The sequence below is a fragment of the Vulpes vulpes genome, chromosome 16 (genome assembly GCF_048418805.1).
Source record: "Vulpes vulpes isolate BD-2025 chromosome 16, VulVul3, whole genome shotgun sequence".
NCBI classification, from domain to species: Eukaryota; Metazoa; Chordata; class Mammalia; order Carnivora; family Canidae; genus Vulpes; species Vulpes vulpes.
Window position 1 is genome coordinate 79,222,127 of NC_132795.1, and position 12,347 is coordinate 79,234,473.

At 41.2% G+C, this 12,347-nt stretch overlaps 1 protein-coding gene across 1 annotated transcript in view; it reads right to left on the bottom strand.

The window, feature by feature from the left end:
* Positions 1-2,790: 2,790 nt before the first annotated feature.
* FSHR (follicle stimulating hormone receptor) overlaps positions 2,791-12,347 on the bottom strand; it is a 167,884-nt gene continuing 158,327 nt past the window's right edge. Inside the window, exons 9-10 of the mRNA XM_025992753.2 lie at positions 10,835-11,020; positions 2,791-6,491 (exon numbers count right to left, since the gene is read on the bottom strand). Of these exons, the coding sequence (XP_025848538.1) occupies positions 5,270-6,491; positions 10,835-11,020 (1,408 nt within the window). The 3' untranslated portion in view covers positions 2,791-5,269. The remainder of the gene's footprint in view (positions 6,492-10,834; positions 11,021-12,347) is intronic.

Consider the following 12,347-nt stretch of genomic DNA (forward strand, 5'->3'; position numbering starts at 1 on the left):
TTTTTTTGAGACAGGAACCCTGTGGTATGGCTTCTGTGAATGAAACTGAATGAAACAACTTAAAACCTTGTCTACCCAAACTTTATCTTCAAGTAACTCATTAATATCTGGGAAGTTTAAATGACCCTAGCTAATGACATGTGAGGGGAAAATCGCCTGAAATTTCACTAAAGGCAGAGCCAAAATGCTCTTTGTAGCTTATGTAGAATCACTAAAAATAAAATTACTTTATATTCTTCTTCTTTTGTGTTTGTTTATAAGGAGTGTTTCAAGATACAAGGGATTCTCTGTTAAGAAAAGGAAGCAAGAGTGTACAAATAGAGTGCTCTTAAAATTTGGGATTTAGTACATTTTTTGAGACCAATGTATACAAGGAGATCCCAGGGGCTGCAGATAATACTATTGGAGAGAATAGAATGTTAGGAAGACTTTGGGTCATGAAGAGGAGTGAGTTTTCCTTACGTTTTCTGATGTCTGAAATGAGGAGCCTTGAAGACCTTCAGAAATATTTTCTTATTGCCCATCCTTTAAACTAGGTCCTGGGGCTCTAGATCATGGTATGCAGGATCCTGGGAAGTCCAGAACATGACATAATGACCAGTGGGCCTTTCTACTGGGATCTAAGTCTGAGCACATTGTTTTCAGTTGAACTCTTTGCAGCAAGTTGAGATGGTTTAAAGACTGAGATGGGAAAGTTCTACCCTAAAAAGATACGACCCGAGCCTGGCCCCCTTCCACATTGCCCCTTTATTTAATTTGTCTTGGCTTTCTCTCTTCTCATGTCATCCCTCTTCCTGTCCTTGTACTTCTTTTTTTCTTCTAACTCTTTGTCCCTTTCATTTAACATATCTTGCCTTGAATGAATATTTCTTAGATAATGTTTGATTCCAGTGGCTTCCTTCAGATCTAAGCAACTTCTAGAGTTTGTTCCAGGGAAGACAGACTAACTTGGGTAGGAGGAGCTTGACTATGGACTATGGGTAGAGGGAGAGAGGAGTGAGGGTCGAGAACATAATACAGGAGATGTGAAGTTGTCCTGTGCTTCCTGACCTTAGCTTCATCTCATAGGCAAGGGTTTGGGTTAAATCGGGTTGTGGGATGAGATTGCCTACCCATCATTCTTTCCACTGAAGCTTCCCCCTTCCACTTTAGCTGGCAGGGCTGTACTTGCACTACAGACGCTAAAGGTGGCAGATTTCATTTTGCTATCTCTTTTGCTTCCAGGATGGTAATCTGGAATAATAGGTAGGAAGAGATGTTTGCTAAAGGTCTTTTGGGAGAAATTTTCATCCCTTTGAAAAGAGAGACAAAGAGAGGGAAAGACCTATCTTCATTTCTAGATTTGGTCTAAATGCATATGGCATCTGGAGTTGCTACAGTTTGCATTTGGTCTGCCTATGGCATCTGGAGTTGCTACAGTTGCTACAGTTTTGCTATCAAGGGAGAATCATGATTGAACACTGCGAGGATGGCAGAGAAAAACATAGAAAGATCCTGGATCCTTGAGACCACTGAGCTGCCCATCCAAGTCTGGAGCATCTTATGTAATTGGCTTTATTGTTTAAGCTATTTTTAGTTGGAATTTCTGCTACCTGAGCTAAAACCATTTAGATGAGAACTAGCAAGCACAACCTCGTGGTTGGGCTTTTATTTTATGCTAACTTTTAGTTTCTTTAATGTCACATATTAAACAGACAAAGCATTCTATTTACGTGGCTTTCTCCAATGCCGTTTACTATCCAGAAGCTGAAAGTTCATTCCTTGATTGTCTTTATAAACTTTCCTAATAAAATACTTAGTGAATCCAAAGCTTATGGCCATCACACTAGAGTAAAAAATTGGTTTCAGTAATCTTTTTCTGATTTTCTAATGAATGGTATATGATGCTGGATGACTAAAGGCAGAGTGTCCATTCTGATAAGATCTACAGAGTATTGGTGATGCAAGTACAGAAGAGCCTTTCTTCTTGTTTGATTACTCCTTCCATGCATCCCTTCCAGAAAAAAAGGTCTGAAAGGTTCTCCATGTTTAACACACACTGAGCTCTGTAATAAAATACAATTTTGCGTGCCATGCCCTCCCTCTCCCACCAGTACTGTTTCTGTATATAGCAAGTTAAAAATTGTATTAATCTGTGTGCCTGGTTCATCACTTCATTCTCCTCACTAAAAGCTTCTGGATGTACTCATTCAGCCTCTATACTGATCCCTCTGAGGAGGATTGTACATTGTCTGACTGCATCTTAGGCAGTGAAAGAGAATCTGGAGTGAAGATGGAGGGGAAGGTAATATGAGGGGTGAGCCAGGATGGGACTGAAGGAATTTGTGGTAGGTAAAAGTTTGAGAGAGCCATGGGAGCAGGTTCAGGTTGAGGTCAGAGCATGGGAGAGAAACTTAGGCAGGGCTGCCAGTCACCCAGTTTACACAAGGATGGCCAAATGAGTTATTGACAGTCAGTGTTCATTCTGAGAGATCAGTACCTGGGCTCTGACAGTTAATAATATTTTGAATATCACCTCTGGAATTATGGGAATTGAAAAATCATTGGGAGATACAGGTCCTCTGTGGTGTTAGAGGTTTGAAATAAAAATTTTATAAAAACAACCTGGGATAACATTTTAATTTCTTTTGGTGTGTGTGTGTGTGTGTGTGTGTGTGTGTGTGTGTGTATTTAAAATCTGAATTAGTACTCTGGGACTGAAGAATTACTCCAGGAAGCACAATCTAGAGGTGTTACCTATATAATCATTTTTTTTTATGGGAAAAGAGTGATTGAGACACTGGACTCCACTGGACTCCAACTGTTTTTATTCAAATACAGGAAATATAGGGTTTTTCCCCTTAAGACTTAAGAGTTTAAAGGACTAAATTTAGCACCCTATAAATATGTTTGCTTTTTTGAGAAAAATCTTATCTCTTACCAGGAAGTGTTGTAGTGATAGAGTGATGGAACAAAAGTCTTATGAGCTTCTCTTGTTGTGTATTTATCTCTAAACATATTCTTGCCTTTCAGAACCACTGTTAAACCAGTGTGTCATCCACAGCTATGTTGTGAAATAATTAATATTGTATCTAAGTTTAAATTTAGCTTCTACTTGCTTGTGATCCAAATTCAGAAACCTATTCCCTTTGGACAAAAACAAGGAAGAAATATAACTGCAGATGGAGCTGGGACAGCCTAATAGTGTGGCAAACTGGTATGCAGACCAGGGAGGAAAATGCTTTCTTTTCATATAGTACTAGACTAGTGTTCTCCAGCAGAAATATAACATGAGCCACAAACATGACCCCCGTATGTAATTTCAAATGTTCTAGTAGCCCTATTTAAAAAATGCAAAAAGAAATAGATGAAGTTAGTTTTAAATACATTTATCTCTATGTATCTGAAGTACTATTGTTCTAATTGGTAGTCAGTATTAAAAATTACTAAAAAACATCCGTTATTTTATTTTTTGGTACTATTTGAAATCCAGTTGCCTTTTGTACTTCTAGCATGTCTGAGTACGAGCTAGCCATATTTTCAGTGCTCAGTAGCCATGTGTAGTCAGGAGGTACTGTACTGACTACCATAGGTCTAGACTATTTCTAAAAAGATAATCATTCTATTTTTCACCTGATGTTCACAACAGATCAAAATGGTACATAGGCAGAGATGATTACTTTTTCTTCTAGCCCTATAAGGACCTCCTTGTTAATGTATCTGGGACCAACTTATGAAATGTTTGCCATAGGGCAAGAAGAGAAAGGATTGGCTTTAACATGGAAAGGGGATACTCAGAAGACTCAAAGCTTTGTGAAGTGGTCATGGCACAGTACTTGAAGATTTTTATGATTGGTATTTATGATCTAGGCTATCCAGATGGTGTCTTTCATGAAAATAGGTATGGAAAGTATAGTTATTTATCAGGAACAATATGGTATAATGGAATGTGTTCTAGATCAAGGGTCAGGAGAACTGGACACTAGTTCAGGTACTGGTCTGAAGGGAGAAAAGCCTGTTAGTATCCATTTTCTTACCTAATTCTTATAATAAGCCTAATGGGTGGGAATTACAACCAACTCCAGTTAACAGAGGAAGAAATGGAGCCTGGAGAGGTGGTGTCTTGACTTATCATAGATTTAGGATAAAATCTCAGTTCTGATTTTAAAGCTGCTATGTTCTTAATATTATAACCTATATGTATGGCATATAGTAGCTTTATCTTTTGTGAATTAGGGTTCACCTAAAGAAACAGAGCAGGCAGGCATGCATGCATGTGTGTGTGTGATAAATATCTGTTACAGGGAATTGACTAATTCAATTTTGGAGATTAGTTACGCAAATCCCTGTAAGGGTGTCATATCTACATTTGATGCTGGAGTCCACAGAAGAGGCAGTGATAAAGGGAAGATGACAAGCATGCTGGAAGCCACAGCATGAGCTGGAACACCATGAGATCAAACCGAGCTCCATTTCCATCTTGTTGCCTCTCACCTTGTTCATAAAAGAATTCTGCAGAAACTAGGGTTCTTCATCATGGAATGAAACACATATACTTGGCCCAGGAGTCAGAGAACCTGAAGGGGAGGATCCAGGGGAAGGTGGAGCCTTGCAGGTCCTGTAGCTGTTTCATAGCAGTGAGCTAAGTCAGCTGATCAGCAACAAAGTGTAAGAGTGACAAAATGGCTAGAGCTTCCCTTGATCACTTTTCCCAAGAATCTTCCCTGTGGCCCACCTTGATGGGAAACACATAAGGGAATTCTGGGTAATGTAGTTCAGTCTATTCAAGTTGACACATAACAAAGCCACCACATAGGTATTGGGTAAATATTTGTTAAATGAATGAATAAATATTGTGCTGCTTCCCTTGGAAGTTCTTTGGAAACCAGAACATCTAATGCCTCTTATAAGCCAAGCCATTTGGAATCAGTCACTTAATCCTTTGAGTCTGTTTGTCTATAAAACTCCCAAGAACAATCCCTGTTTTCCCTATTTAATAGGACTTATATAGAGATCAGTTGAGATGATCTGAACAAAAGCACTGTGAATGTTATAAAGCATAAAACACAGGTAATGTAGTATTATTTTAATTATGAATGTTGTTACTACTTGAGCTTCCTAATTGATCACATGGAGTAATAGTTCCTGAGCAATTTGCCTTTTAGGTGTACCAGGGAGATTAAATTGGATGAAGAATATAGAAGTACTCTGTCAGCTATGCCATAGCATATACTTCAAAGGTGAGACTTCAATTATCATTCAACACTGAGCTACATTTGCACATAATGTTTTAATTCTGGGCTAAATGGCTTAGAGGGACAAGCGTATAATTGGTAACCCTGGGAGCTGGAGGGCAGTGGCCATTTCTCAGATGGGAGTTGTGGGCAGTGGATAAAGTTTCTGTCCTATAAGTCTGAGCCTGGATTTCATAGCAGCCAAACTTGCTCAGCAAGATGAAGAAATCCCTGCGGAAGTTCTTAGTGAAGATGGCATAGAGGAAGGGGTTGGCACAGGAATTGATGGGATAGAACAGGACCAGGAGGATCTTTGACTTGGACACAGTGATGAGGGGCACCTTGAGGGAGGCAGAGATGGCAAAGAAGGAGATGGGTGCCATGCAGAGGAAGTCTGTGAAGATGAGCATGGCCATGCGCTTGGCAATCTTGGTATCACTAGAGGAGGACACGATGTTGGGGTTTCTCACTGTGAGGTAGATGTGAGCATAGCAGCCACAGATGACCACAAAGGCTAGGACATTGAGCACAAGGAGGGACATAACATATAGTTGTGACACGGGGCTGTCAATATCCATGGGCAGACAGATGCTCACCTTCATGTAGCTGCTGATGCCGAAGATGGGAAAGAGCGCAACTGCAAAAGCAAAGATCCAGCCGAGCAGCATGACCCCGGCAGCGTGGCGGAGCTGCACTTTGCACTCTAGCTGCATGGCATGGGTGATGGTGTGCCATCTTTCCAGTGTTATGGCTGTCAGAGTATAGACTGAGAGCTCACTGGCAAATACTGTGAAAAAGCCAGCAGCATCACAGCCTGCTCCAGTTTGCCAGTCAATGGCATAGTTGTGGTACTGGCTTTTGGTGTAGATATCAACTGATGCTATGAGCAGCAGGTAGATTCCAATGCAGAGATCGGCAAAGGCCAGGTTGCACATAAGGAACCGGGGGACTGTGAGTTTGTATTGGCTGGTAATCAGGATCACCAACACAATGATATTCCCTGTGATGGCCAGGATGCTAATAAACCATATCAAGACTCTGAGAATATCATGCCCCATGATATCTTCACATGGATTGAATGCATCTGGCTTAGGGGAGCAAGTCACATCAACCACTTCGTTGCATAAGTCATAGTCAAATTCACTGTACATGTCAAATCCTTTGGCGTAACTGGATTCCTCGTCTTCTGCCAAAGAGATTCTCTGACCCCTAGCCTGAGTCATATCCTCAATTTCTCGTCTTAAAATAGATTTGTTGCAAATCGGATGAAGCTCAGAGCTAGAAAAATACAAAAAAAGGAACAGAATCAGCATCCTGGGTCCGGAATGGCAAATACATCACTGTTTCTGTCCAGGGTAGAAATGATGGGGTTTCTTCCTGAAATTTTTTTTTTCTCTTCTCAGTCTGTCTGCCCTTGAGGCTAAGCTCAAGGGTTAATGGTGCTTACTGTAAATGAACAGAATGACATGTGTATATATTCCTAGAGTTGGATGGCCCACTGGGGAAACCATCTGGCCACAACCTGAATGTGGGAGGAAGGCGCCTGGGACTAGCTAAGCTTTGCTGTTAAGTGCAAATAATTTACAGACCTTATATCTACTCCACCCTTTGCCTTCCCCTTTTCTATTCAGCTATCTGTTAATATGCCTGAGTAGGATATAATGCTATTTCTCTACTCTCTACTCCACTTGCTGGAAGATCTGGACTGTTTTCTAACTGAAATGAGAACTTACTTGCTGCTTTTATCTACATGAAGCAGAGAAGCAGAGTCTATGGTCAGTTCCCAGCCAGGGCCTCTCAGACAGGTGGGATATCTGCTGATTAGCCCAAAAGGTTCCTCAGGATCCCCTTCTCTATTAGCTTACTTGCCAGGAGCCACACTAGGCCTCAGGTATATGTTGGCCTACAAGGTAAATCTGGATTTTGCATATTAAATAGTTACCTACTGAGTGCTGAGAGAGCAAACATAGGAATGCAAGGAAGAGTCTAATTCATTCTCAGATTATAACTCATTCCCTGGAGGAGCTTGGTCTTCTTGGGATCACTTTCCTATCTTGGTTTTTCCTTTAAACTCAAATGTACAAGAGGCCTAGTCAACAGAATAGAGGTATTTTTGGAAGGGATTTGAACAAAAGCCAAATGACAAATCTTCTACCCATATGGATGGTTAGTGCTTGTAAAGACAGGGGGTAATAGTTCTGTTTTGAAGCAAAGGCTAGAGGAAAAGAGATGTTTTACACTGAGTCTCTTCTGGATGGAAAAAATTTCACATAAACACAAACTTTCTCCCACTCTCCCTTCCTGAGAACCAAACCCACAGCAATGTTAAGTGACTTTTTATTTCTCTCAAACCCTAACATGATCTCATATAAGTAGGGAAATGAGTGTTAAATCCTTCAAAGAATTCCCCCTCCATAAAGATAGAGTAGTTGGGGGAGTAGAGGAGGTAAAGTTTGCATTTGATACTGAAGGAGGGGTCCTGGTTAAGTGTTATGACATAAGCGGACTAAACTTTTCCCCATCAACCTCTATGAGAAAAGCCTAGGGAGTGTGCTTTCCTTTCTTTATTCCCTTCTGGGAAGTGAATTGAATTGCCAGGAAGTCATTGTCTCTTGGCCAAAGGGTCTCTCTTTCTCTTTTTTAATCCTGGTGATGCCAAAGATAAGAAAGGATTTAATCCTGGATAATGTGCCATTATTCATTTTAGGGACTGGTTGGGCTTCTCATATCACTCACAGGTTGCATTAAAGGAGCAAAACAATAGTGTACATGTAATTGAAAAAGCCAGAAAAGTCTTTTGGTTTTTGTCCGAGATCTTACCAGAAAAGTGAGGCAAAGCTCAGAGATGGGCCCAGGGAGGACAGGACAATCACTGTGGTCCTTCATCTAACTTGTGACTCCTGAACCCTGTCACTGGATTAGTAGCAGCCCAATTGAAAGAATAGAAAGTAAGTAATCTGGTGCCTACAGATGACAATTCCGTTCAGTAAACTAGATCTGACTTAATCATCTAGAGATCGCTTCACTTCCTGGGGCTTAGTTGGCTTCTGTGAAGATTCTTAATGTTGATAATGCTGCTAACATATTTTAAATATTGATGCTTCCCTTTCCTGAAACAGAAATGACCCAACCACATGAATATAGAAAAGGTAAACAATGTATGTCTCTTAGAAAAGGATAGAAACAAAAATAGAAATGAGGGACAGTAGTCTTGCTTCTGCAATACTTTAGCAAATAATAAGCATCATAAAGAGTTGGGAATTCTTGAACCCAGATAAACCAATGAACGGATTCTTAGGATGTGTGTAGTAGAATGGCCCAGAGGCTGGGCTTTGGAAACGAAGCAGAAGGTTTGGATCTAAGTTTGGTTGGTGTTGGTCAAGTTATTTACTGTCTTTGAGCCTCTGTTTTTGCTTCTGTGAGGAGGGAATAAAAATACTATTGCCTTGGTGAGAATTATATGAAATAAAGTTGGGAAATATCATGGGGCCAGGCAGTGAGAACTCAGTGAATATGAGTAATACCAAGAAGATGACAGTGGTTACTTACTGAGTTTATGTTGGGGTCCAGGCCCTGAGTGGGTACTTAGATGTATATGCCACAGTGCACCAATTTAAAATCTAGTTGTAAAGGAAAGGCCTAAATAAAACTGGCATCACAAAATGAGCAAAATAACATTACAAGCTGAGGGTAGAACTCTCACAAAGAGCTATATGGTTCAAGGACAAATAAGGTGTGTTAATAAGGTCTTTTGGTGAAAGAAAGTCCAGGAGGGCTGTTGACCAAAACCTCACAGTCACAAGGACCTAACATTTACATCTTGGGCATTGTTGCCAAATGAGGATTGGAAGAACAATTGCATCATACAACTTTAAACTTGAATCTCATTACTAAACCACATCTACTAGGGTATACAATGAAATGACATCATTAAAAAAATCTTGTAGTTATCTCACGAATATCATAACTATTTTGTGCTTGTGAGTTTGTTAAATATAAAAACTCAATGCTCACTGCAATTTTTGTTACTCTGTTTTGGCATCTCTTCCTAGGAAAGGGTTAGACCTCTCCTTTGCTGTACCAGACAGGCCCTGATGGTAAATTACAATAGGGACCTAGCAAGGATGAGAGCCAGGTGGTCTGGGGGCAATCAAGGAAGGCTTCAAGTCATGGGACAATGTTAGACACACCTGGAAATTTCTGGTTAGGGGGAACCCTGAAGCTGCCTCTATGTAACCAGAGGGTGGCAAGACCAGAGGAATCTGAGCAATGTAGGTAGGTAACATATTCCTGTAGTGTGTTAGCACTGGGCCAGACAGCATATAACATGCAGTTCTTACAATGATCTTGACAACCTCGGAGATTGGTCCTGAAGGGCATTGAGTTCCAGGGTTTTCTTTGGTAAATTGGTATCTTTCTTGCCCTGGCTGGAATAACTTGTCTGGAATATAAAAGAGGCAAACCTTGCTCTTCCACCTTGTAATCATCAGGAAGAAATTCCTGGGCCCTTGAGCTAATGTGTGAGAAGTGTCCGATTCTGGATTGTTTCTCACTGATACATGGTATTTCTGAAAAGTAGCCCCTTGTCTGCAAATCTTTGGAATGGGTGTGAGTGTGGGCTTCTAGTTACTCTGAAAACATTTTAGGTATATACTGTTCTTTGTTTTGTTTTTATCTTGCTTTTGAGCAGGGGCTAAGTCTACATGGGCGGGTGAATGTGTGTGAAGGTTGTTCAATAGAAGAGACTGTAACATACAGTGAAATGACACAGGGAAGCTCTATGAGTGCTATGGTGCTATACAAGAGTGTGGCAAGGCATCATCTGAGTGTGAGTGAGTGGTATGGACTGTGTTAGTGAGCTCAGGGGAGGGTGCAGGCTTTGAGAACTCCTCCTACCCAGTGCATTCTACATGCCCTGGATCCTTTAAATGTCTGAAACATTGATATGCAATCTCCAAAAGAGTCCATCTCCACTTTCTCTCCAGATCCTCTCTGATTACCTCATCTTTTTTTGCCAGTTGCCTCCTGGGTTTTGTCTCTGTCTGCATTACCCTCTTTTCTGGGCTTCTTCAAATTTGACCAGCCTTGAAAGCCAAAGTGAACAGATGTCCCAATCTGAGTCCTCCCTGTGAGGTGCTAAGATCCAAAGATGGATTAAGGAGTCTTGGAGGGGTTGGGATGTATTGCGTATGTGCGCATCAGTGTCTGGCAGGGCATTTATGCTTCTCCCCTCCAAAATTGACTTGTATGGTCCCTGGAACATGTATAGGTGGCAGAGTGTGGGACTTGAAAAATAAATCCATAAGAAAAAAGGGAAAAATACTCATTAAGTATCAGCTATGAGTAAGGCACTATACTTGGTGTTTTTCATGTTGCCTCATTTAATATTTGGAAGATTATCTACCATTGTGGGTAGCCCTCTGCTGTGAGCCCATTTCAAGAAAATTGGAAACCCTTCACAATACTGAAGTTTTGATTTAGAATATGCCTATGGGCTTTTATCAGGGAGGTCTCTCTAAGTGGATTCACTTCAGGCCACAGATAAATAGAAGTTGCACACCAAGTTCTACATTGGAAAAATTCCCAAGCGGGGCTCAAGGGATGGACATAGGAAGACTCACATTTGCCGTCTCCAGTTTGCAAAGGCACAGCAATGGCTAGGGTAGGTGAGGTTGGCCTCCATGAGGGCGACAAACTTCTCCAGACTGGGAAGCTTTTTCAAGTTGTATGTTGACCTGGCCCGGAACTTCTTGAGATTTTCTAAGCCATAGCTAGGCAGGGAATGGATCCTGGTTCTTGAAATGTCTCTAGAAGTATAAAATGTAAATATAACTTGATTATTATGGACCTAAAATTTTCTGCTTGATTAGCAGGCAAAATGGCAGACACAGTAGTGAGATTCTTACATGGGCGAGGAGGGAGATACCAGTTGATCCAACATACCTCAGTCAGATCAATATGTAGCTACCAGGACATTTGGTTTCCTGGAGGCCTGGCCTTTGTGTTTGAATAGGAGGATGTAGATAACAGGCCTCTCAAGATACCTGGATATACTCTCATCCTGCCTGACCTGGGGCTTAACTTTAGCCATCTCTCCTTCTATGGTCTGTCTTGAAATAGGTATCCACTAATTTACATAGGCTCAAGAGATTAAAGCCATTTCCTCCCCACCATAAAGTCAGCTATAAAAATATTTGTGATGAGCTGGTGTAGAACCTGTGGCCAAATTTTAGAGAAGTAAGAAGGAAAAGCACCATAAGGGGAAGAAGAATCTGGTAGGCAGTAGAGGCACCCTTGGTACAAAGTCAAAGGTGATAGAGAGTGGTGGTAACGACAGCCAGACTAGCCCGTGTATGTACCCTGCTCCCCTACCTATTAGATTTGTGACCTTGGTAAAGTACTGTCATTTCTCCGTGTCTGTTTCCTCAGCCATTAAATAGGAATGGTAATAATCGTAGCTACCCCAGAGGGCTGTTGGGACAACTTAATGATTTCAAAGTACACAAGAAACCTCCCGGCCAATGGACAGCACTTAATGACTGGCAGCAATTCTCAGTAAACTTCTCTGTCTCTCGTACATAGTTATTCTTGCTTTGTAGGAGTCTCTGCCTGAGCAAAGCAGAGGGGATCTACATGAAGGGCCCCCCAAAGTGGACAATTTAATCAGGTCCATATCCCTGGAGGGCTCTGAAGTCCTATTCTTTCTGGCAACTGCACCAGTGACATTGGGTACTTTCTGGCAGCATGACTGGCAGCTGTAACTCCCCAAACAACCAAGACTAGCCAGTGGGAGGAAGGAGCTTTAAATGGTACCAGCTTAGACCTGTTGGGGCCAGCAGGTTAGTGAAGGAGTGCTTCTGATGGGGTGGTGGTAGCAAGTGATGACCAGGTTGGACTCATCTCAGGACCCTTGGATATACATGGCAAAGTAGAATCTTTTAATGTCTGCATTTCTTATAAGTCAAAGCATTGGGTACTCAGAGCAATGAAACTTGGGTGTATGAAAATATTTTTGCTATGCCATATGTTCTCACAGTCTGGTGAAAATTACATTCTCCAAACCTTGTTGTCATTGCATCATTCATTTGCTTTCTCAAAAATCCTTAATACTTCCTGTTATCCAATGAAACCCAC